This window comes from Aspergillus aculeatinus, assembly GCF_003184765.1.
Source record: "Aspergillus aculeatinus CBS 121060 unplaced genomic scaffold BO66scaffold_27, whole genome shotgun sequence".
Lineage (NCBI taxonomy): Eukaryota > Fungi > Ascomycota > Eurotiomycetes > Eurotiales > Aspergillaceae > Aspergillus > Aspergillus aculeatinus.
Genome location: NW_020291496.1, coordinates 222,538 through 245,344, shown reverse-complemented (window position 1 = coordinate 245,344; position 22,807 = coordinate 222,538). Strand labels below are relative to the sequence as shown.

The following is a 22,807-nucleotide window of genomic DNA, read 5'->3' as shown; positions in this document are numbered from 1 at the left end:
TATGGGTATGGGTATGGGTATGGGTATGGGTATGGGTATGTATGGGTCCACGGACCGGGACGGGACAGAGAAAGGGTAAGTTGTAAATCGTAAGTCGTAAGTCGGGTTGATCTGGTTGTTGGTTTGGTCGTTGAGGTACATGTACATGTACTGTCTGTAGGAGCCATGGAAAAAAGAAAGAGGTCGTGACGAAAAAAGTGGGCGAGAGATGTGGATTTGTTTCGGGTTTGGACGGGTGGGGTTTTGGAGGTGCTACTGGAAGCCGTAGATGGGATTACCCATCTTTTGGTTTCGTGGGGTTAGTTTGGTTTCTGGTGGTATCTCTGGGACTGGGATGGATGGACATGGGCATGGGGGAGGTATGGGATTGGGAGGGTTTGCTTGTGCTTGTGCTTGTGCTTGCTTACCTGGTTCAAAACAAACGTCACCTGTATTTCAGTTAGGAATTAGCAGTGTGGGTTAACTCATAGCTCGTTTCACTTCTATGGGTTGGGATTGCCGGTTGTGCTGCTGGATGCTGCATTATTGCGTAGAAGGGGAGAATCGGGGGAAGAGTGGAAAGTGACGTACATCTCTGGTCGTCACCACCTATAATTATCCAGTGTTTTGGTTAGTGGATGTGTACTACCCTGTAGAGCAAGGCATGCTTTGATCATATCTTCTGATACAAGGGAAAGACAAATGAAAAGAAACTAAGACCGGGGGGTGGGCATGGATGCTAAGAAGACAGTGCAGTGCAGTACAGTACAAGTGAGTGCGTAAGTGAGTGAGTGAGGTCAGGATCCTCTCCTCTTCTCTCTCCTTCCTGGGGTAAAGTGAAATTATAAATGAGATGACATGAAAAGAGGAAAGCTTACCTTACGCTCATGGCCTGGAGTGGTTCCGCTGTCCATAACGTGCACAATGCGGCGGATGATCTTGTAGTGAACAGTTAGATGAAAGAGATGAGAGGTACGGGTTTGTGGAACCCGTGATTCGGATCATATGTTTGAGGGCTGGGTTTGGAGTTTGGAGTTTGGAGTTTGCCAGTGTGTTGTGGGCTGGGCTGGGCTTACTTCAGTAAGACGATCTTTGAGGGCCCTGCGCGCTTCCTCATAAATCTCGTTGCCGATGCGATAGACGCCACCGCGGCGGGCGAGACGGCTAGGATGGGAGTGGGTTAGTTTGCGGTTTGCTTCAAGATGAGTGACTGCTTCAGGGCTGGTTGTTTGCAATGCTGCTGAGCAATATGATACTCGCTTTGCGGTGGCGAGGTAAGGAAATGGGGGGATGAATACCGGATCGCGGGGCGAGCTGATTCCTGTCAGTCTGGAGGTATCATCATATAGCTTGCAGCAAAAGTTGCAACTTACTGACACCCTGGATGTTGTCTCGAGCCAATTTGCTGGGAGGTTCAGAGTGAGGTTAGTGGCAGTGTAGCTGGGAGATTGACACTGGCTGTACTGTAGGCAAAAACAGCAGCTAGAGCTAAGGCAAAAGCAAGCAAGGCGAAGGCATAAAGCGTACCGGAATCGGCGTCTGGGCATGAAGGCCCGATGCTTGCCACTCTCCTTGAGGAGATTGAGGTCCATCTTGAATAGGCTGGGCGACGGGATGATGACTAGCTGGGGGTAATGCGAGGGTAATGCTTTCGTCGGTCTTGGGTGAGGGGATGTGATTGTCGGCATGAGTTGAAGCTTGGAGGTCTACAGCCAAAGGGGAATCTGGTGATGTGTTGTGCTGCGGTGATTATGTCGGCGAGGGGAAGTCTCGGCGTTGCCCCCCCCCCAAAACCCCATACTGAAACGCAAGGGAACACGCTGGAAAACGGTAACACATGACATAACATTAGATATCGTGGTAAGTTTATAGGCTATTAGAATCAATATCACGTTGCGGTGCGTATGGATGCATGAAAGGGGAGCGTGAAAATTCAACACCACTCAAAACGCCGGGACAATGTCCGCATCATGTCCTCCCTCTATGAGATAAAAGTCGCCTCAGAGAACAAAGTACCCTCTTCGGTGATTTCTTCATCGCCGATCTTAAGCTTCAAAGATAGCTTCTCCTGGGGAGAGTACTGTCCGAAGATTAGTTTGATGTTGACTCCACATAGTTCGGAGGATACATACCTGGAAGATGTACGGCCGGGTACCGGCAACACTGCCAGCAATGGTCTTGATGAAGCCCGGGACCTCGGCCATCACGTCAATCCGGTCCAGGCGGCTGCCCAGAGCTCCATCGACCTCGGCGTGAACCTCCTTGCCATCCTTGGACTTGCCCTCCCAGACCCACTTGATGGACTTCGGCTCGGGCCAGTCACTCTCGGCATCCTGGTTCGATTCCGTGTGGGTGGCAGTGTTGGTGCTACCAGCATAGACGATCTCGCCGTCCTTGACAATACCACCGACGTTGACCACGGTGGATCCGTACGAGGGAGGGGTAGTGTATTCCATCATGATGGCCGAGTAAGTAGGGGTCTGGAAGTTGAGGAAGTTCCATCTCGCAGCTGTTTCCTGTCAGCAGGGTCCATGGACAACCCCAGATCCGACTTACCCGCGTGGTGGGGCTTCATGCCCTGGAGCGCGTGGATGAACAGGCCGCGACCCTTGAGGTCGAAGTTCTGTTCCTTGGTGGTGATGGTTCCTTCCACGGCGCAACGAGGCCAGAAGGCATGGCTCATAGAGCCCCAGGGGTTCTGCGGATCCGTGCCGAAGTATGAAGTACCGTCTTTGCCGACAACGAAGCCCGGAGCGGTGCGCTTGAAGGTCAAGTTCACCAGACTGTCCTCATTCACCGCCGACTTGATAGTGTAGGTATCTCCTTCCTCATTCAGCGTCACGGCGAGGTTGTCGGCGCCAAAGGAAAGCATGCTCTCGTCGAACATGAAGTTGGAGAGAGGGTCGGAGTGCCAGTTGTGGGGAGCGTCACCCTTGAGGTTGAAGATCTTGGAAGTGAACTGGGCGGTAGTATGAATTCCACTGGTCCGAGCACATCCCAAGGTCAGTGATGCAGCTACCGAAAGAGATCCGTCCAAACTCACACAATGTTGCTGTAGATGACCTGGCACAGTGCTAGGGTACCATTGTCGCCCATGACATAGAAGACATGAGTCTCGACGTTGGTATATTGGTGAGCACGCCAACGGAGATCATCCTTGGTGAGTTCGGTGTAAGGGGTTTCTTGCGCCTGCTGGGCAACCGATCTGATAGCCTCCGGGCCATAGATCGGTTCCTGAGTGCCAGCAACGCTCGCGAGACTAGAAAGTGCAAGTGGTTAGTAAATGTGGCGATGCTATGGCTATCAGCCGCTAGAGTCACCAGCCACCAACTTACGTAGACTTAAGCCAGTTCATGGTGGGCTGTGTTTGTATGAGTGAAAGGGGGGAGGAATATGGGTAAGAGAGGATGAAGCAGCACAAGCGGTGGGGGGGGAGAAAAGTAGCAGGAGGATTGGAAGGTGGGCGGGAACTGGAAATCGATAGCGGGCGGGGCCCAAAAGGGTCGATCACCGTCTGGGTCCCGAGAGGTACTTTCGAGAGTTGGGTGAAGGACGCAGTGGTCAGGATTGTCTGATATCTCTCGTACAAGTGATAATTAGCTGGTGCCAGCTACTATGAGGTATGCCAACACTGCGAACCAGGCGAAGAACCAGAAATGAGGATCAAGCGGTTCATAGATCGTCGAAGGGACGAAGAATGACGTCCGCATTGAAAGTCGGGATGGTTTCGCTTGTCGCCCAAACGGCAAGAAACTCCGGCCTCCGCCGCGCCCTTTCCCCTTTGGGAACCCCAAGAAAAGTTGCAGTTCTCAATGCCGCATTCATCGGGTCCGCCGCGAAAGTATTAGATTGTTGACTACCTGAGCAGCCTGTCAATTGCCCCCTCTTCTTGATCTCGAATATCTGTCATCCACCTCCGATAATCACTCATCATGGCGAAGAAGGCATTGCCCAAGGATCAGATCGTGAAGCTGATCGTGGGAGCTGGCCAGGCCAGCCCCAGTCCCCCCGTCGGTCCGGCCCTGGGTAGTAAGGGTGTGAAGAGTATGGATTTCTGTAAGGTGAGTTGAATGTCCATATTGGATCGATTACAATAAGCTTTTCTTTTTTTTTTTTTTCATTGGTATTCCGGCTGTATCCTGGGGAAGCGAAATACCGGTGCCCGAAAGAAAGAGAACACATGGCTCACGGCAACCACTATACAGGAGTTCAACGCCCGCACTGCGCACATCAACACCGGTGTCCCTATCCCGGCCCTCGTCACCGTCCGTCCCGACCGTTCGTTCCTGTTTGACCTCCGGACCCCGACTACGACCTATCTGCTCCTGCAAGCCGCCAACGTCGAGCCGCGCAAGAACCGCATCCGCGGGGCCCAGAACCCCGGCCACGAGATTGTGGGCAAGGTCTCTCTCAAGCACATCTACGAAATCGCCAAGATCAAGCACACCGAGACGCGACTGTCCGGTCTGAGTCTGCAGGGCATGTGCAAGAGTGTCATCGCCCAGGCGAAGTCGATTGGAGTGGAGGTGGTGCCGTGAACGGCGGACGAGGGGGAAGTCGACTGTATTGTATATGGGATCCTTGCTACCGGGCGATTACTGCTGCTAGCTGTCTGGGACTGATGATCATGGCGTTCTTGGGAGACTGGGTCTGTTGTCATTTGTATTAATAGGCATTGCATGTGATATAGAAAGCGTTGGCTGGTGCCTGAAGCGTTCTACACAAACAACCTCGATCCTGCTTCACAAACCGTAAGAGTCCATTGAGTGGGTGGCAGGGTCAGCGAGTTGGCTACTCTGGACTGTTAAGAGACCGTCTATGCTCGCCGATGTTGTAGGTCTAGTAGGGCATCGGTCTTGGCTCAAGCAAAGCGACTCCTCCGTGTCACCCGCACGGCTGCTACTGTCACTATGCCAAGCTCCTTCCGCCGTCCATCGTGCGACCTGAGGGCGGAAGAGGAGACAGCAGGAGGCGAAAGTGCGAGTCGCAAGGAGCCAAGAGGCGGACAATGACTGCACCGGGGGTGATGAGGCATGAAACGGTCATCCCCCATTTCTGCCGAGCCAGGCCAAGACAAGGAGGGTACGCAAAGTGTAGCAATCCCGTCGACGATCAATCGCGATCACCTAGGATACAGCGAGCGGACTTGGTCATTTTGAGGGTCGCAGAATGAGGCAGTGCAAGTCGTTCCAGGCTGGGCTAAACCACTTGGGCTTGGCAAGGGCGGGAATAGCCCTTGTATGTTGCTTTGCATGCAAGTTTGGTGATGATGCGATGCTTGGCATTCTACAAGGGGGGATTGCGGAGATGCGTCAGAGTGAGTCGATCACATTCCTGCCTCTATTTCCGGCGGCGTTGCAGCTCCTTTGTTCTCCGCATTTTCTGGTTTGACATAATCTGGGCGGCGATCGCACTCGAATCGTCGCTGAGTAGTAGAGTGGTCTTGTTAAGTTACCGCTTGATAGGGTTGGACTGCTGATTGGGATCAAGGAAGCGAACCTACCTTTTTATGATAGTGCCTCGATTCGGAAAGGCCAAAGATGGTCGGAGAGTGACATGTTAATGTTCTGAGGTCTATCCAGAGTATGCTGGTGTTGCAGCAACTCGAATCAGTCTTGTTGATATTTGATTAAGAGTAATGAGAGGGCTTACAGCGCAATGGCAGAAATCCACATCGGTCAGCCTTATCGCATTCTGCCAAAGTTTTGGTGGTTGATGCACCCTGGTCATCGACTGGAGGATAGATGGGGATATTATAGCCTAAAAGGATCCGCAACGACAGGGTTTGCTGGTGATTCTCCCTGTCGATGCGAACAAATCAATGCCGGCCTTGCCTCCAAGGCTGCCGTTGAGCAGCAGCAGCATCCCCGCTCTGAATTCATCGAATTTCCATCTTCCTTTTTTACTGGCGTTTTGTGCTGTCATCATTGTTACAAAGATGTCAACCCAGAAATGTTCACACATTAATCTTTCTCAATCAAATAGCGAGGAATCGCGATGAATATCAGTACCAAGCATGAATCGTCTACACATACAATATGCCTATTTCCGGGGTGACCCATGATCCCAGCTAGGGCTGCCAGTTGAAGCTCTGACATGGGATCTTTTATGGACTCATAGATAGTTAGTAGTTAGATACATAGTACGATGGATACGGAGCAGTGGGGACGGGCTAATATGGTTCATTCCGGCGGGGTGGACCGGTCAAATAATAATGTGCATGGCAGGGAAGGGGCTGGTTTTAAGTCCACGCCAGTCAAGATCCAGAAGAATCTAGCGGGGTACGTACGCAGATTACCTAGTACTCCGTAGACTACTAGGTACCTACGTACCATCAACCGGCAACTCGGCACCAGTCATCATTATTAACAATCATGATAACAATGATGATTGGAACCATTAGCAGCTGACTGCCAACTCCGGCCAGATGACACTTTCCTTGCCCTTCCTCTCTGATAACAAGATGATGTCGACATCCCAGAGTTCATCGGGTGACCCCCAAGAATCGATCGATTTTATGGTTCTCTCCGCAGAATCCCGAACCCAGAGCCGGTCTTGGTCTTGGTCTTGGTCTGGTCTGGTCTGGTCTGGTCGGTCTCTCCATGGCCAATCTTCTCCGCACGGGGTCGCTGATCGTGTTCCAAGTTGCGATGAGGATGATGGAGATAGAGAGAATTAAGTACTTGAATACTTAGAGAAGTTGGTGAACCGTGCATGCAGGCGCAATTCATTCCCCCCCCCCTCTTCTACTCTCCCGATAATAATAGATTCCCCCTTTGGGAACCCCAGGATTCTAGAACCGGAACCGGCTGGAGAGGAAGAAATCCATTCCCGGGCAACTTTCCCATTGCAGCCAGAATAGCTTTTCCAACTCCATCCATTCTGAGGAATATCATCGGTCGTTAAGTTAGCTTGACGATATTGAGTCACCCTAGATATGTAGAATCTAGTCTTCTTCAAGTGAGGAACTATCGACGAACCAGGTACAGTACTGTACATGAAGTAGTAGAGTTGAAAGCAGACTCAGTCCGTGCCGCCGCCGCTATTGCCGCCGCCCGGCTGGATTGCCTTCGCCGAACGGCTGCTTCTCTTTCTGACTTTCTGACTTTCTCTTCCTCTTCTCTCTTTAGGCTCTCTAGTCTGGTCTCTGTTTCTTGTCTCGCTCTGTCTTCTCTCCTTCTCTCTCTCTCTCTCTCTCTCTCTCTCTCTCTCTCTCTCGCTCTCCCTCTTCCACTCTCTCCATCTTCTAGCCCGGTGGAACCTCCTCCCCCCGTCTTATTCCTGTTGCTGCCTTTCCCCTTCTTCCCTCTTCCAACCAACCCTCCTCCCCTCTCCGTTTCCTACCTACTTCCAGACCCTCTCTCCACTTCCCACCTTCCCCTCCTCCTCTTTTTCCTCCTCTTTCTCCCCCAAACTCACTCCTCTCTAAACTTCTCCTCATTTTTCTACTTCCTCTCAATTTGTCACAGGGCCACTCTCGGATCATAATTCCTGTGGTTGTCGAGTGGGATAAATCTCCCTCATCCTTTCTATCTCCTGTCCAGCGTCCAAAGTTCTCCGGGTGAAAGTGGTGACCGTTTCTGGACAAAAGATTTGCTCCGTTGTCGTGCATGGGAAATCCTCCGTGCAACTCCCCCGTTCTGTCCTACTCGCCCGCCTTTCACAGCAGCCCGCTGGTCGCAAGAGTGTTTCATTTCTGAATTTCCGATTTATTTAATTAGTTCTGGGGTGGTTACCAATCGCGGTGGTCAAGGGATTCCACAGGCATCAACCGTGGAGGGGCATGCGTCCCACAGCGTGGTCTTGAGCCGAGTATGACGTCTGAAGCGACCGATTTTGCCCAAGCGAGCAATCCCAGCGACCCTGGTAAGCTACTCTCCCACTCGCGGCCAAGCAACCTCCCCCGCCTTCCAACCACCCTTCTAATGCCATTTCGCTCTCATCTTTAGCACCTCGCTCTCCCCAATCTTCCAGCCCGATGGCCCCTGGTCCAAACATGGCTTCGGGAGATGTCAACCCCAGCCTCAATCCTCAATCCGGGCAGGTCCGGTTCTCTACGGTAACGGAGGAAATCGAGCCTACCGATCCGTCGTCTTCCGTCAAGTCTCCTGGAGCAGAGTCGATCAAGGATACGCAGCATGAGGAGGAACTGCGGTCGCTAGCTGCCAGCTTGCAGCGGTCCCAATTGCAGGAGAATCGATTGCGGCAGTTCTCTTACGATCCCATCTCGTTGCCGTCATCTAGAGTATGTATTCTCGATCCCTGAGCGGTGATAGGTGCCTGGGGTCATGCAGCATACAGCAAAGAACATTCCATTTCCATGGATCGCTTTCTCCTCGCATCGAGCCTGCATAGCCATTCCAGACCTGGCCAGAAGCTGACAGGCATCCTTCCTTACAGGTTGCCTCCCGGGAATCGAGCGACCGCAGTGCACGCGAAGTAAATGGATCGGGCTTCCCCTCGCCCCGAGGTTCCCCACCAGTGTCCGCCATGCAATCACCCCCGCTGACGCCCGCAGCCACACATTCACGGGAATCCAAGTCGATTGATACTTCTTCCACATCCAACACCACCGATCGGGCCGGTAATGCCGCCCAGTCCACCCATATGACTCCCGCAACCTCCCCTCCAGCCAGCGCTGCCGCACAACATAAGGCTCCTCAAAGCGCCCCCTCCTCCCGTCCATCCTCGACCGATCAACTGTCGAAGCAGAACCAAGTGGCACAGACCTCTTCTCATCCGAACCACGGCGCGCGGCATCGGGCGCAGTTCTTTATCGGCCCCACTGATGGATCCCAGGAAGAAAGCCCACCAGCCACCCCTCGCGGTGATCCCGAGAGCTATACCCCTCCGGGTGCGATCACGCCGGTGGGTGAGCCGAATGACCCGTATGCTCGTAGCAAGCGTCCTCCGCAACCGAAGAACCTTGCCCAACTTGACCAGCGCTTCATCTTCGGCAGCCGGGACTCCAAGCGTCGCACCACGACATCGGCCTTCTCGCGCCCATTGAGCCCTCGTTCTTCCAGTGCCACGGATCTCCGGTCCAGTGAAAAGCGCAGTGGCTTCTTCAATTCCAAGCGAGAACCACGACAGCCGGATGCCGAGGGGAAGACCCATGGCCATATGTCAGAGTTGAAGCGCTTCTTCAAGCGGACCCACAACAAACACAAGCGAGGTGACTCACCGTCGTCGATCCCATTCAAGAAATCGAGTCGAACCTCGGGCAAGGGCGGCCCATTCCACGCGGCAGCCGACAGTGTCCCCTTCGCAGACGATCATGGTCTTAACTCGAAGTATGGAAAGTTGGGCAAGGTGCTGGGGTCGGGAGCCGGAGGCTCGGTTCGGTTGCTTAAGAGGAATAGTGATGGGGTGACTTTTGCGGTAAAGCAATTCCGAGACCGTCATTCATGGGAAACTATGAAAGAATACTCCAAGAAGGTGACTGCGGAATTTTGCATTGGGTCTACCCTCCACCATGGCAATATCATCGAGACGCTGGACATTATTCAGGAAGGAAACCATTGGTACGAAGTCATGGAATATGCGCCCTTTGATCTTTTTGCCATCGTCATGACAGGAAAGATGGTCAAGGAGGAGATTGCTTGCTCCTTCAAGCAGATCCTCAGTGGAGTCGCCTACTTGCACGGAATGGGCCTGGCCCATCGTGATCTGAAGTTGGACAATGTGGTCGTCAATGAGCATGGCATCATGAAGCTTATTGATTTCGGAAGCGCTGTGGTGTTCCGATATCCTTTTGAGAATGATATCGTCCTCTCTTCTGGTAAGTTTGGTCATGACGTACTTTGAAGGTTCATGCTCACAGGGTTTGTTAGGAATCGTTGGCTCGGATCCATATCTCGCCCCCGAAGTATACGACGAGAAGAAATATGACCCTCGCCCGACTGATATCTGGTCCCTGGCCATCATCTTCTGCTGCATGACTTTGCGCCGATTCCCTTGGAAACAACCCCGTGTCAGCGATAACTCGTACCGACTGTTCGTTTCCACGCCCACTCCTGGAACTCCAGTGCCTGAGGTCGACCCGAAACGCCACCGGGCCGTCAAGTCATCTCCTGATCTTATCACCGCTGCCCAAGAAGGCAAACCCGCCCAGCCCAGTATCAATACTGACGTCGCTGGACAATCTTCCCAAGCGAACGGGCAGCAAGCTCAACAGCCTGCTGCTGCCGGCGAAGAAAACCAGCCGCCGAAGAGTCCTCAGGACAAGCCGCTGGTCACCAAAGCACCTACGGATAGCAAGAATGCTAATGCTACTACTCACAAGCCTTCCCGTACCACGAGCAAAGAGGCCCCTCCACTTCCGGCGAACGCCCAGGCGGCGGCTCAGCGGCAGGAAGTCATCAAGGGGCCCTGGCGCCTTCTCCGGCTCCTGCCCCGCGAGAGCCGGTACATTGTTGGCCGGATGCTCAAGGTGTCGGTGAAGGAGCGCGCTACACTGGATGATGTCTTGACTGATGAGTGGGTGCGCAACATCAAGGCGTGTCGGCAGGAGTTGACCGGCGAGGTCATCCATGCTCCAGGCCACACCCATGTCTTGGAACCCCCTTCGGCCAGTGTGCCAGTTCCCAGCAAGGCTAAATGATCTCTTCTTCAGTGATCTATCTCTATTCCCCACTGTATAATTCTTATTTTTCCTATTTCCTTTACCTCTCTCTCTTTTTGTCAGAGCAAAAGGGTGTTTACGTCCCACATGTCTTATAATCTTCCTCGCCCGGACTACACTACCTCTTCCCTGTCTTCTTCGATTCGTCTGTTTTACATTGATTCCCTTCGACTAGGATGGTTGTCTCGGTGACCTGGCACCATCCGGTCGATTGTTTTTTTGCGCTTCATGGCGGGGCTCCTGTGCAGTGAGATATAACTGCGTGATCGATGGTATTCTGTGCTCATGGCTCTCTCCGCGTTGGAAAGAGGGTCTGGGGGTTGTCTTTTGTTGTTGTTTCTTGTTTTCTTTTCGATCTAGGCGTTGCGGTCACTGTCCGTGGAACGGAGCTGCTTTAGGCAATCATTCTTCCCTATAGAGGGTCAGCTGCTAGAAATCTTCCTTGTGCCTTGTGCTGTGACAGAGCCTTTTTCTCAGACTGTTTTCATCCTGCAAGGTTTCGATTGTGTTGAAGGACAGTTATAGGCATAGTAAATATTATCATGGATCAATGAGAGCATCACCATGCGGAGTTGGGGCTTGACGTAAGGCGGAGATTGCGGAGTTTAGCCCGATAATCGGAGGTTGTCGATCCGCCGACTTCTCTCGGCGGGCGACTTCCCGGCCAGAGCTTGCACACCACTACCACCACCACCTTTCAACAACTTTCTCAACTTTGTGATTGGGAGGGACGAACATAGTCGCTTGCAGGGTCGCCACAATTTACTCTGGGTATATCGGCTTAAAATTTCTGGCCAGACCGCCGACTTCCTTCCCAGACCCCAGCACCATGGCTACAGCGCAGGAACCCGAGCCATTGGTCTCGCTGTGGACGAGATCATTGATCGTATGCTTTCCCTGCCCGGGTACTGCTTCTTCAACTAATGCCATGTCTTGTGTTCCAGTCCGGAGCCATCGCCGGCCTCACGGTCGACTGCTCCCTATACCCCCTTGACACGATCAAAACCCGCCTCCAGAAAGCGCGCACCGCGACGCCGGCCAGTACCGCCGCCGCCGCCGCCCCGGCGGTCTCCCTCCGCCAAACCATCCGCGGGATCTACGCCGGTCTCCCCTCGGTGCTCTTCGGGTCCGCCCCCTCGGCCGCCTCGTTCTTTATCGTGTACGACGGGGTGAAACGCCTGCTCCTCGAGCCGCCTACCGCTACGACTAACTCCTCCGCCGCCGCCCCCTCCCCGTCCCGCACGCACATCCTCCTCACGCACTCCCTCGCCTCCTCGATGGGCGAGATCGCCGCGTGCGCCGTCCGCGTCCCAACGGAGGTGATCAAGCAGCGCGCGCAGGCAGGTCTCTTCGGGGGCTCCAGCGCCGCGGCGCTCAAGGACATCCTGGCGCTGCGGCACGCGCCGGGCGCGGGCTACGGGTCAGTGGTGCGGGAACTCTACCGGGGCGCGGGGATCACGATCGCGCGCGAGATCCCGTTCACGGTGCTGCAGTTCACGATGTGGGAGAGCATGAAGGACGGGTACGCTAAGCGGAAGGGGCTGGAGATGGTCCCCGCGAGCACGAGCGCCATGTTCGGCAGCGTGGCGGGCGCGATTGCGGCGGGGTTGACGACGCCGTTGGATGTGGTCAAGACGCGGGTCATGCTGGCGAGACGGTCGTCCGGGGAGGGCAAGGTGCGGGTGAGGGAGGTGGTGCAGGAGATTGCGCGGGAGGGCGGCGGCGCGGCGTTCTGGAGGGGCATTGGGCCCCGCGTCGCGTGGATTGGGATCGGCGGGGCGGTGTTCTTGGGGAGTTATCAGTGGGCGTGGAATGGGTTGGAGGGGGGCAGGAAGCAGCGGGTACTGAGGGAGGGGGATGCTTTGTAGGGTTTTTTGGTGGGTGTTTGGTTGGGTGGGTTGAGTGAGTGGAATTATCTTATAGATGGATGGATGGGTTTTAGACGGGTTAGATGTATATTTTATTTCCTGGAATACAGGATGCATGTACTAGTACTAGTATGCTAGAAAGACGGTACCTCGGGATGATCCTCCCGCAACATCCACTGGAGTTCCTGGGTCTGCTCCTCCGGGAGCATCTCCTCCATCTTCCTTCGCGAGAGGAACTCGTGGTCCTCCATCTCGAACCCAGGCACGACCGTCTGGGGTGTTGTCAGCTCGACTCACCCTTATACCTTGACTCCTCTGCTAACCCTGACACCCCCAAAGGAAAAGGAAAAAACGAACCTCACTAATCAACATACCCTCAAACCCCTCCCCATCGTCACTGTCAATGTCCCGTGTCTCCAAAAAACACCCCTTCCACACCCCCCCCTCAACCACCCACTGCATCCGCTCCCCATGCTGCGTATCCTGACCCACCACGAAGGTTTCGACGGCAGCTTGGCCGTTGCTTTTGCTTCGCCTTCCCCCTCCCTTTGCCCCTGACCCATTCACCTCATCCTCATCCCCAGTAACCGATGCATCCTCCCGCAACAGAACGTATCGTCCCCGTCCCCGATGCAGCGAATGCACCGTCCGCCCCTTGTTGCGGTGGAAGATGCCCACCGCGGAGGAGGGGGTGAGGAGGTAGGTGATTGTTGTGCTGAGGGAGCGGGAGCTTCCCTGGGGAGAAGGCCACGGGGTGGGCAGGGTGAGGGGGTGGCGGTCGGTTTGGTGGTAGTAGCCGCCTTCGGGGTGGGGGTGGAGGGGGTATGGGAGGGGGTTTTGGGGGGTTTGGGGGGGGAGGGTTTGGGTTTGGGGATGGGGATTGGGATTGGGATTGGGCATTGGGCATTGTACTCTTCTCGAGGTAGTGTTTTGCATGGTTGGGGGAAGTGTGTATACTCTGTGGTTTGAGATATGGTGGTAGAAGTATGGTAGTTCGAGATATGGTAGTGGTGGAGGGTGGTGATCTTAGGGTAAATTGGATTTTTATTGTCTTTGTTTTAGGGAACTGTCATCTTATACTTGTACAGTACTAGTATACTAAGCTTATAGTAAGGGGCGGATCAGAACGTGGCATCAGGATGATATCAGGGTTGTTGTGGGGCTGCAAGACGGGATGGATGCATGGCTTGTGGGGGACTGGGTGTGATTCGTGAACATGCGGGCATACGACAGGTACAGTACTCTGTGCGGTATACTATCTCTAGGTCAGGGATCTGTTCACTCAGTATGGAGAAAGCCGCAGTGATGTAGGTATATCGACTCTAGTGTTGTTTGGACCAATGAGTTAAGTTGTTGTTGGGACAGTTGACTGTGCACTGGGCACTTTATATCGCAGGCTCCTGGTGTGAGTGATGCTTGTGATTGGTTTTGTCGAGGTCACCTGGCATGGATTGTTGGACTCCTAAGTTGGAGGACAAAACCGAGAGTTATTCATTGCGGGTGGGTGTCTAGGGTAGGCTGGACACTGGCTTGAAACTTGGTATGCTGATAGCTAATATTCTTTCTAATATTCAAACTGGATATGATATAGTTTAGCTAATAATATATAGTTATAATTGCCGGGCGATTCTCTTCTATAAGTTTTAGAGTATTTTTTTTATAGAATGTCAAAATATTAACAGCAGAAGTAACTGATTTATTGATCTATATGATCTAAGCTATTATTTGCAATTCTGTTAGAAAAATCTGTTTGTTTTTTGCTTCCGCTGTTAAAATACTTAATCCTTCTCGAAAGGGGTCTCCATGATACCAAACAAAATGTAAGTTCTTAGATTGACTTCCTAAACACGCTGCGATTGGAGACTAAAGATTGCTTATGGCATTAGCCGGAATCGGACCGGGAACCATGAATGACATAGGGAGTGGGGCATTAAAACTGTACTGCACGACCTTAGATCTCGAATGCACTCCACTTTACCTGCTCTCTTATCCCGCAAAGAGCGGCTGTTTTTGTTTCTCTGGGAAACATGGTCGATCGTGGACCAGTAACGCCCTGGGATGGTTGGCACCGCGAAAAAAAAAAAACAACTACAGGGGGTAGCAGCTTTGTTTGAAACTACCGCATGAGAGCCTGCAGAGGAATTTCTTCGATGTTGCCATCTCATCCCGTCTAATCTCAACCAAGGACGGACTGCCATGGCAAACATGACCTTTGTCTAGAGGCATCATCAGTGGGCTTCAGACAAGGCTAAATTCCGCTAAGTCCACTAATCCCGCCCAAATTCTACTATTGCTGACTTGAGGTCGCGCCGGAGCAGCCGTAGCTATTTCTCTTCAAGTATAATTACTCCAATTGCCGCGATCAGATTTTGAAGGTCCGAAAACTCCTTCATCAAATTTCTCTTTATCCCCAAAGAACCTCAGATTCCTTAGTCAGGCGTCCGTATTACGAGCGACAATGACCCTCAAGGCAATCGTTTTTGGTGGAAACGGCACAATCGGCCGTTTAATGACGAGGTATATGCTGGAGCGCTCATGGCATGTCACATGTGTTGTCAGAGACCCTAGGCAGCGCGTCGAAATCTTGCAACTAGGAGACGGCCTTGAGAACAGCCCCGATGTGGTTGTTTGTGACCTTCTGAGTCTTTCTGAAACAATAGCCGGGGAGATCTTCCAGCGAGTCAAACCGGACTGCGTTGTTTTCACCGCAAGTGTGTTTCTAACTCTCCAATTCTCATGCTGTCCTTCCAAATTGACCCTGAAATAGGCAGTTCTGCGAACTATGAAGCTATCGACTGCAACGCTGCCAAGATGCTAATCAAGGTGTCCGCGGGGCACACCAGCGTGAGAAAATTCTTGGTCATATCATTCCCTGCTAGTCGTCGGAGGCGGGCACCTTGGTGGAATGACAAGGAGTGGGCGGATCATCGGAAGGAAAAAAGTATGTTTCCTGTCGCCGCCCAAATGAAGGTGCAAACGGACGAATATTTGCTATCCGTGGCACATGCGAAGCAGGCAAAGGGCCAGCATTTCCAGGGTATCTCTCTGAGGCCGACGTGGTTCGTCAGCAGACCTCCGACGGGCAAGATCACGTTGGGACACACCACAGCATTAGGTCAAATTGCTCCGGGCGATGTGGCCCTGACAGCTATCAGCCTTCTATCAAGGAATGACACGAATGGATGGTTTGATATCAACAAGGGATCCAAGGACATTGAGGAGGCCGTGGAAGAGGCCGTGTGCAAGAGTTTGGATGCCTCCCAAGGGGAAGAGCTGGATCGCATCTATGACTTAGCGCGAGACGACGTATGATGCGATGTCTGCAGTTCCGCTGCAGGTATCTCTGGAATAAGATTAGCAGTACAGTTTAGTGGAAATCGCAGCTTTCAGTCACGTTCATACTGCTCATAGTGATGAATCACCGCGGTTCAAAGATTACTCGTCTCATCCGTTCAAGTACAAGGAGGTCTCCTTTTACGATAGACTGTTTCCCGGATACGTTTCGGTGGCATAATTTCTTCGACGTTATTACCTTACTTGCAACCCGCACAATACAATCCCAAGGGGTCCCGTCACCCGTGGTTGGGGTTTCTTCATCACCTCAGAGTGTAAGCTCCTGATATAGTTTGGATCTATTATACCGATTCGATTCAAGAGGTCGGCTAATGTATCCGCATGCTCTCCGTCGCTAGAGAAGTATACTGTCTCTTCTTCACATACAATTGCAGAATACTGGGGCTTTATGATCTGTCCTGATGCATCAGCAAGCATTCTGGAGTGCATTTTCTATACGGTGGCTCAGTTGTCGCGACGAAATCGAAGCCTTGCAGTTTGAATTTCCTGGAAGATAAGTTAGTGGTAACTTACCTTGGGCTTTGCTCGGAGATGGGGTTGCTGATGCGCTAGCCTAAATAGGCATCATGAGGGGATCGCCGGCGGAAGCCGTTGATCGGGTCGGCAATAAGAATCGGAGAACAATGACGATGACAAGTTTCAATCCGTGTCAGCTCGCTGGTCAGACAACCCGGGCAGGTTACGGCAGCGTGCTCAGCCATCAGCCGCCATCGATGATTAAATAGCGGCCCTAGTAGCTACGGTCGCTTATGGCGCTAGCTGGAAGTGGTAAGCACCGAGTGACACTGCAGGCAGAACCTCTCGATGTGTACTGCGTACTCCGTACTGTCGAGACATCGAAACCATACATGGCAGGGCTCAGCATCACCGCTGGGATCATGCTATCTCTGGGACTTCATGCCGAGGCGGCCAAATTGACCGTCGGACTGGATTGGGGGTCTTACCCCGCCTGCGTCTGATGATAACAATCCACTATAAATAACTACGTCCTGGACAGGCTGTTGTCATTCTGGTCAAGGGTTGAAATGCTTTCCTCGGCCGTCTACTTTCCCTCTGAAACTTGTGTTGATGACTTCTTTGATAGCTATGAATTTTACAGATTTCCTTCCGACAACTACTGCCCTCATGCGGGGCGTGGTCTGGACAGGAACGCCTTTCAATGTCAGTGTCGTTGAACTGCCGGTTCCACTTCTTCAGTCCGCTACAGACGCAATTGTAAGGGTTTCAGTCGCAGGCATTTGTGGTACAGATCTGCATACCTATCGTGGCCATTATGGAAGTGCAACAGTCCCGTGGGCCATGGGTCATGAGGCCCTTGGCTTCATCACTGACCTTGGGGATGCTGTTAGCAATTTCCGGGTGGGAGATCGAGTAGTGATCTCGGACACTGTTCACGACGCGCAGGTGGTTACAGAGCCTACTACCTCTTTTCCTTTTGGCATGGGGCCTGACCGGGGGGATCTGGGTGGCTGTCAGAGTAAGCTTTGCTTTACAACCTCAATTTCTTCTGTTGACTAGTTCTTTCCCCGTCCAGGCGAGTATGTGAGGGTCCCTTTTGCCGAGCAGAACTTGATTCCTATCCCGTCGAACACTTCCATCCCGTCAGACAGTGATATCGACTACCTGTTTTTGTCGGACATCTTCGCTACTGGCTGGGGTGCCCTTGATTTCTCTGGTTTTGAACCAGGTGATACTGTCGCCGTCTTCGGGGCTGGCCCTGTGGGCCTCCTGTCGGCGTATTCAGCGGTGCTTCGTGGGGCATCCAAGGTATACGTCGTGGATTACGTGCCCGAACGGCTTGAGCTGGCTCGTTCCATAGGTGCTGTGCCCGTGAACTTTTTGACATCGGACCCTGTGGAGCAGATTCTTGCTCAAGAACCGAACGGCGTCATTCGCAGCGTGGACTGTGTTGGATTCGAAGCAGTCAATCAAACGCTCCAAATGGAATCGGACATCATCATTCGCCAGATGGTCAATTTGACCGCAAGAAACGGTGGAATAGGTGGTGTCGGCATCTACGCGGACGTGCATAACAGCACAGGGGTTCCACGAGGAAGCTCTGTCATGAATGATATCAGCTTCCCTGTTGGCACATTCTTCTCGAAGAGCCTTCAGTACAAAGTCGGTGCTATCTACCCTCCAGACTACGCTGCCACACTGTTGCCACTGATAAGCAGTGGTCTCGCTAAGCCGAGATTTGTTATCAGCTCACTAGTCCGCATCGAGGACGCACCACAGGCCTATGCACGGTTCAATGCGCACCAGGAAACCAAGGTTGTCATTCGTTTCCAGTGGTCTTAAGTAGGGCTTTTGGCTCCGTCGCACTCGGATAGGGTACTGAGAAGGTTTGAAGCATGTGAATTGCTCGATGCACTGTCCGAGATTTATGGTATCAGCTCAAATACATGATCTCCGTGGTCTGGTAATTCCTACTTAAAGAGGGCCTTCCCGGCTGTTATAGGAGAGCCTTGACCGATTTGTGACAGGTTCCATACGTGACCCAAGCTGTAGAGACAACATGTCAAACATAAGTTGTTGGGATGAAGAAGATTTTGGAAATTGTTTGACTTAACTGATCATAGCCTGCTCCAGCCTTCACCTTGCAACTTTGAGCGTTTACGTTCGAGTCCCGCCATTTTAGTTGTACGCCTAGGTAGACTTAAGGCTCTGTGTAGAAGGGGGCGCTGGCTTGATAGAGAGGCTGTAATAGTCGAGGTCTAGTTACTGATTAGTAGACGGCAAACATCAGTATTAAATCACGGGAACTGTTTGAATAAGCTTTAAGATTGTTAATATTTTTCAATCTTCTAAGTAGCTAATTACTTCAAGTTTTTATAGTACAGGCGAAGACTTGATTATAATAATAAAACTATTTTTTTAAAATATTTTTTAATATATTATATACTTATATATATATGTTTTTAGAATATCTCATATGATCAGAAATAAAAAGATTACTAGTATTAAGCTATTCTTTTTCTAATCTTAAAAACTGCATATATTATACATTCTACATGTGGTTAGTTTCTATAGTACTCGTACACGGGGCAGCTGCAGCTGGCAGTCCACCAGTTGCCGACCCGCCGGCGGTTGAATTTCGTCTCGTCATCCCATCATTCCACCTTCTCCGGCTCCGTTTCTCTCCATCTCCATCTCCCCGACTTCTCCAATCCTCCTACCTTTCTTTCTCTTCAATAGCATTCGCGCTTCTTCCTGTCATCTACTGACCCATATACCATCTCTCGTCTGAAACAGTCGCCCCCCGATGAATTCCCCACCCCTGACCCTCGAGTGATCGTCTCTCCGCATCCTGCATCGACCTCCGCATTTCCTCGTTATCCTGCTCTTCTCCGCCTCCACCCTGCTGCATGGCGAGGAAACTCAGCCACCAGAGGGTCACGTATGGTATGTCTCCTCTTATTGATTTGTTCCTCAATGACCGCTGCCTTCCCCATGTCACCATCGATTCTGATCATCTGAATCCCCCGCTTATCCGACACTCCTGGCATGCTGGGGAATGCAGATCCCAACTAACCACCATCCCCGCTCTATAGTGCTTCCTCTGCCTGACGCACCCGGTGGCCATCGCCTAGGTGTCAATGGCCTGGCAGTCGACCCCGACCAATCCATCCTGTAAGCACCACTACCTGCGTCTCTCGGATCGCTCGGTTGCCTAGTACCGCATGCGCCCGGCGCAACCCCTTGTCCCCGCCACAACACTAATACCACCGGTCGCACCAGTTACTCCGCAGGTCGCGACGGCGTCGTCTGCTCGTGGGATCTCAACTTCTCGCTCACCGACTCCTCCAACCCCGGCAAAACCACCTTTCGCAACCAGGTCCAGGCGCACAGCCATTGGATCAACGACATCGTGCTGACCAAGGATAACTCCGCGCTAGTCTCGGCCTCGTCCGACACCACCGTCCGACTCTGGCGCCCTCACTCCGAATCCACCGAGGTGCCGGCTCCCATCGGCAAACACGCAGACTATGTCAAGGCCCTGGCCACCCCCGGAAACCACTCGTCGTGGGTCGCGTCGGGCGGCCTGGACCATAAGCTCTACCTGTGGGATCTGAACGGTGGCGGCGAGGTGCTGGGGATCGATGCGTCCGGGGATGATCGCACGGCCAAGGGCTCCGTTTATGCTTTGGGCGCGGTCTCCTCCGTCCTGGCGAGCGGCGGTCCGGAAAACGTGGTTCGCGTGTGGGATCCGAAATCCGGAAAGCTTATCACCAAGTTTGTCGGTCATACAGATAACATCCGCGATATCTTGATCAATCGCGATGGTGACACCATCATGACCGCCTCGTCCGACCAGACCATCAAGATCTGGTCTCTTACCGCGGGAAGATGCATGCATACCTTGACCATGCATAATGACAGCGTCTGGTCGCTGTATTCCAACCACCCGCAACTGTCGGTGTTCTATTCCAGCGACCGGTCCGGTCTCGTCGCCAAAACAGACACCCGGAATTCTCCGGACATTGAGCAGGGCACGTGCGTGGCGGCTCTGCAAGAGCACGAGGGCGTCGTCAACGTTGTAGCCGCGGGCGATTACATTTGGACGGCAACCCCTAAGTCGAGTATTCATCGCTGGCGCGATGTGGACACCACGGCTGAGATTGAGCCCCCTGTACGAGACCGCAATGTGCAGACTCAGGCGCCCACGTCTGCGCCATCAGACGGCCGGCCCAAGAAGATCCCATATGAATCGGTCCTGTTGCTGTCGCCTACCTCCACTTTCCCTAATGCGCGCCCCCTAGACGATGAGACGCCGCGCTCGGGGCCGGCTTCTCCCCGGCTCTTGTCTGGTCCTGACCTCGACGATGAGTTGGGGTTGACGCTGCCTATACAGGCATTGCCCGAGGAAACCATCGAAGGTCAACATGGATTGATCAAATACTCTATGTTGAACGACCGGAAACGGACATTGACTCAGGACTCCGCTGGTGAAGTTGTTCTGTGGGATTTGCTCAAGGTATTATCGCCAGTTCTTCAATTGCGGTGACCGCTCTAACCCACCACTAGTGTAAACCAATCCAATCTTTCGGTAAGAGACATATGGACGATGTCGCGTCCGAGATCAACACAACCGAGAGCATCGCTCACTGGTGTACCATCGACATTCGAACCGGGCGTCTTTCCGTGATTCTGGAGCCTGGCCGTTGCTTCGATGCTGAAGTGTATGCCGACGAGTCGGATCTGGCGGATCAGTCGCAATTTCGGGAAGACCAAAGGAGTAAGTCGTTTTCCTTTCGCAGGGTTCCAGGTACTGACAATAATAGTTAATCTTGGAAAATGGATTCTGCGTTGGCTATTCGCACCTCTGGTGCAAGAGCACGTTCAACGGGACGCCCAGTTCCGTGCTGCGATGGTAGCCAAGGCGGAAGAACTGGCTCGCCTGACCAGCACTGGCGCGTCAGCCCCGGTCGACATTCCATCGGCAGATCCCTCGAGGCGGGCGCTGGGCTTGCAGTCGCCTCTAGACCCCTTCACAGCCACTTTTAGGTCTGGCTACGATTCGATCGGTAGCCCTACGACACCCGGCGGGTTCGGCATCGGGTATGCCGGCAGCCCGGCGACTATGGGATCACCCATGTGGACTTCCAGTTACATCAACAATGCGAGTCACCTGGGCACCTCTCCTGGAGATTCGACGTCGGAATATCTCATGTCGCAGTCGCAGCAGAATGCGGACATGACCCGGGCCTCTTTCTCGGACCGCTCCAGCGACTACTTTTCATCGTCACGAAACCAGGGTATGGGCTCGCTCGACACCGATAAGGTACCGACTACCCCAGGCGAGCCGACCCCGACGGCTCTCCCGCAGTCTCCGGTCGAGCCCGACAAAGAGGAGCGGAAGCGCGGTGCGTCGTTGTTTGGGAAGAAGTTCCGCATGGATTTCCCCAAGAAGCTGGGGCGGACCTCATCGGAGGTCAAGCCGCAGGTCCCAGAGGAGAAGGTGGAGGAGTCGGATAAGTCGTCGATCAAGGAAGAGAAGGTATTTGAGACTAACCTGGGAGGGTTCATTGAGCGAACGCGGCACGAGTATGAGGAGTTCATGTCTGCCAACCCTGGCCGGGAGTTGACGTCGGCGTTCACTCCGAGCCCAGATAATGAGACTCCGGTCCTGGACATTCCCCCGCGCACCGTGGTATTTATCCAAGAAGAATCGGGTGATACGGCTGTGGCGTCCGATCTGTACCGAGGGACGGTTGGCCGGATCAGCGAGGAGATTGAGAAGCTGGAGAAGTCGATACCCTTGTGGCTTGCTGAGCTGCTCCTGAAGGTAAGCACTTAGCTAGTATTTGCCGGTCAGCGACTAACAACCTGCAGAACCAAGTGCCAGTGAAAGAACCGGTCAAAATTGCTTTCACACTGAAGCCATACGATGATCTATTGCCCCCTGTAGCCAAACCAGAGTATGTCTCCTTTTTGGTCTTGTTCGAGCGAAGCTAATGAGAAAGGCCGCCCGGGAGCCCCAATGCCAACAACAATCGCCTCAACGCGAATCGCATGCTGCGCGCCAAGAAGATCCTGGCCTACGTGGCGGAGCGGATCGATCCTCCCAACCCCCACGAGCCGGAAGCAAACCCCATGAAAGCCGAGGAGTATCTGGAGCTGTATTGCCAGAGGATGGTACGTTCTTCCCCCCCGGGTGTCACCGCATCGACATGGCTAACGGGCCCAGCCAATCCCCCCGAACATGACTCTGGCGACGATCCGGGCGCACATCTGGCGGTCCTCAGGCGACATGGTCCTGTACTACAAGGCCAACGGGAAGAAGGAGATCCGCATGCCGGCGCCGGAGGAAGAGAAGGAGACTGGGACTGGGTTTGGGACGGCGTTGGCGCTGAATGGCGAGGCGGGCAGTGCGCCGCCGGCTAGTATTCGGTCGCACGCGGCTTCGGGCTCGGCGGTCTCGGTCAGCAATGCTTAGGGGGGGGGGGGGGGGGGGGGGAGGGGTGGAGGATTTCCTGTT

At 53.3% G+C, this 22,807-nt stretch overlaps 4 protein-coding genes across 4 annotated transcripts; 2 read left to right on the top strand and 2 right to left on the bottom strand.

Moving 5' to 3' along the window:
* Positions 1–252: 252 nt before the first annotated feature.
* Positions 253–1,571, bottom strand: BO66DRAFT_439043 (histone H4; the record flags this gene model as incomplete). The annotated part of the gene is made up of 7 exons (XM_025651128.1): positions 253–282; positions 408–428; positions 858–917; positions 1,056–1,143; positions 1,278–1,293; positions 1,353–1,384; positions 1,507–1,571. The coding sequence occupies 7 exons, from the start codon at positions 1,569–1,571 to the stop codon at positions 253–255; spliced, it is 312 nt and encodes a 103-aa protein (XP_025503443.1).
* A 238-nt stretch (positions 1,572–1,809) lies between these two features.
* BO66DRAFT_392299 (survival factor 1 family protein) lies at positions 1,810–3,650 on the bottom strand. The gene is made up of 5 exons (XM_025647465.1): positions 3,315–3,650; positions 3,023–3,238; positions 2,536–2,960; positions 2,112–2,488; positions 1,810–2,059 (listed from the first exon to the last, which is right to left on the bottom strand). The coding sequence occupies exons 1-5, from the start codon at positions 3,332–3,334 to the stop codon at positions 1,961–1,963; spliced, it is 1,137 nt and encodes a 378-aa protein (XP_025503442.1). The 5' UTR covers positions 3,335–3,650; the 3' UTR covers positions 1,810–1,960.
* A 158-nt stretch (positions 3,651–3,808) lies between these two features.
* Positions 3,809–4,700, top strand: BO66DRAFT_350787 (mitochondrial 54S ribosomal protein uL11m). Its single transcript, XM_025644729.1, has 2 exons — positions 3,809–4,040; positions 4,185–4,700. Exons 1-2 carry the CDS (start codon positions 3,912–3,914, stop codon positions 4,515–4,517), a joined length of 462 nt encoding a protein of 153 aa, XP_025503441.1. The 5' UTR covers positions 3,809–3,911; the 3' UTR covers positions 4,518–4,700.
* A 3,257-nt stretch (positions 4,701–7,957) lies between these two features.
* On the top strand, positions 7,958–22,765 carry BO66DRAFT_411894 (Pkinase-domain-containing protein; the record flags this gene model as incomplete). Its single annotated transcript, XM_025649319.1, has 12 exons — positions 7,958–8,224; positions 8,380–9,760; positions 9,813–10,555; positions 11,548–12,467; positions 17,934–18,039; positions 19,349–19,458; positions 19,567–20,803; positions 20,854–21,064; positions 21,111–22,114; positions 22,162–22,247; positions 22,293–22,464; positions 22,517–22,765. 12 exons carry the CDS (start codon positions 7,958–7,960, stop codon positions 22,763–22,765), a joined length of 6,486 nt encoding a protein of 2,161 aa, XP_025503440.1.
* Between the last annotated feature and the right edge of the window lie 42 nt (positions 22,766–22,807).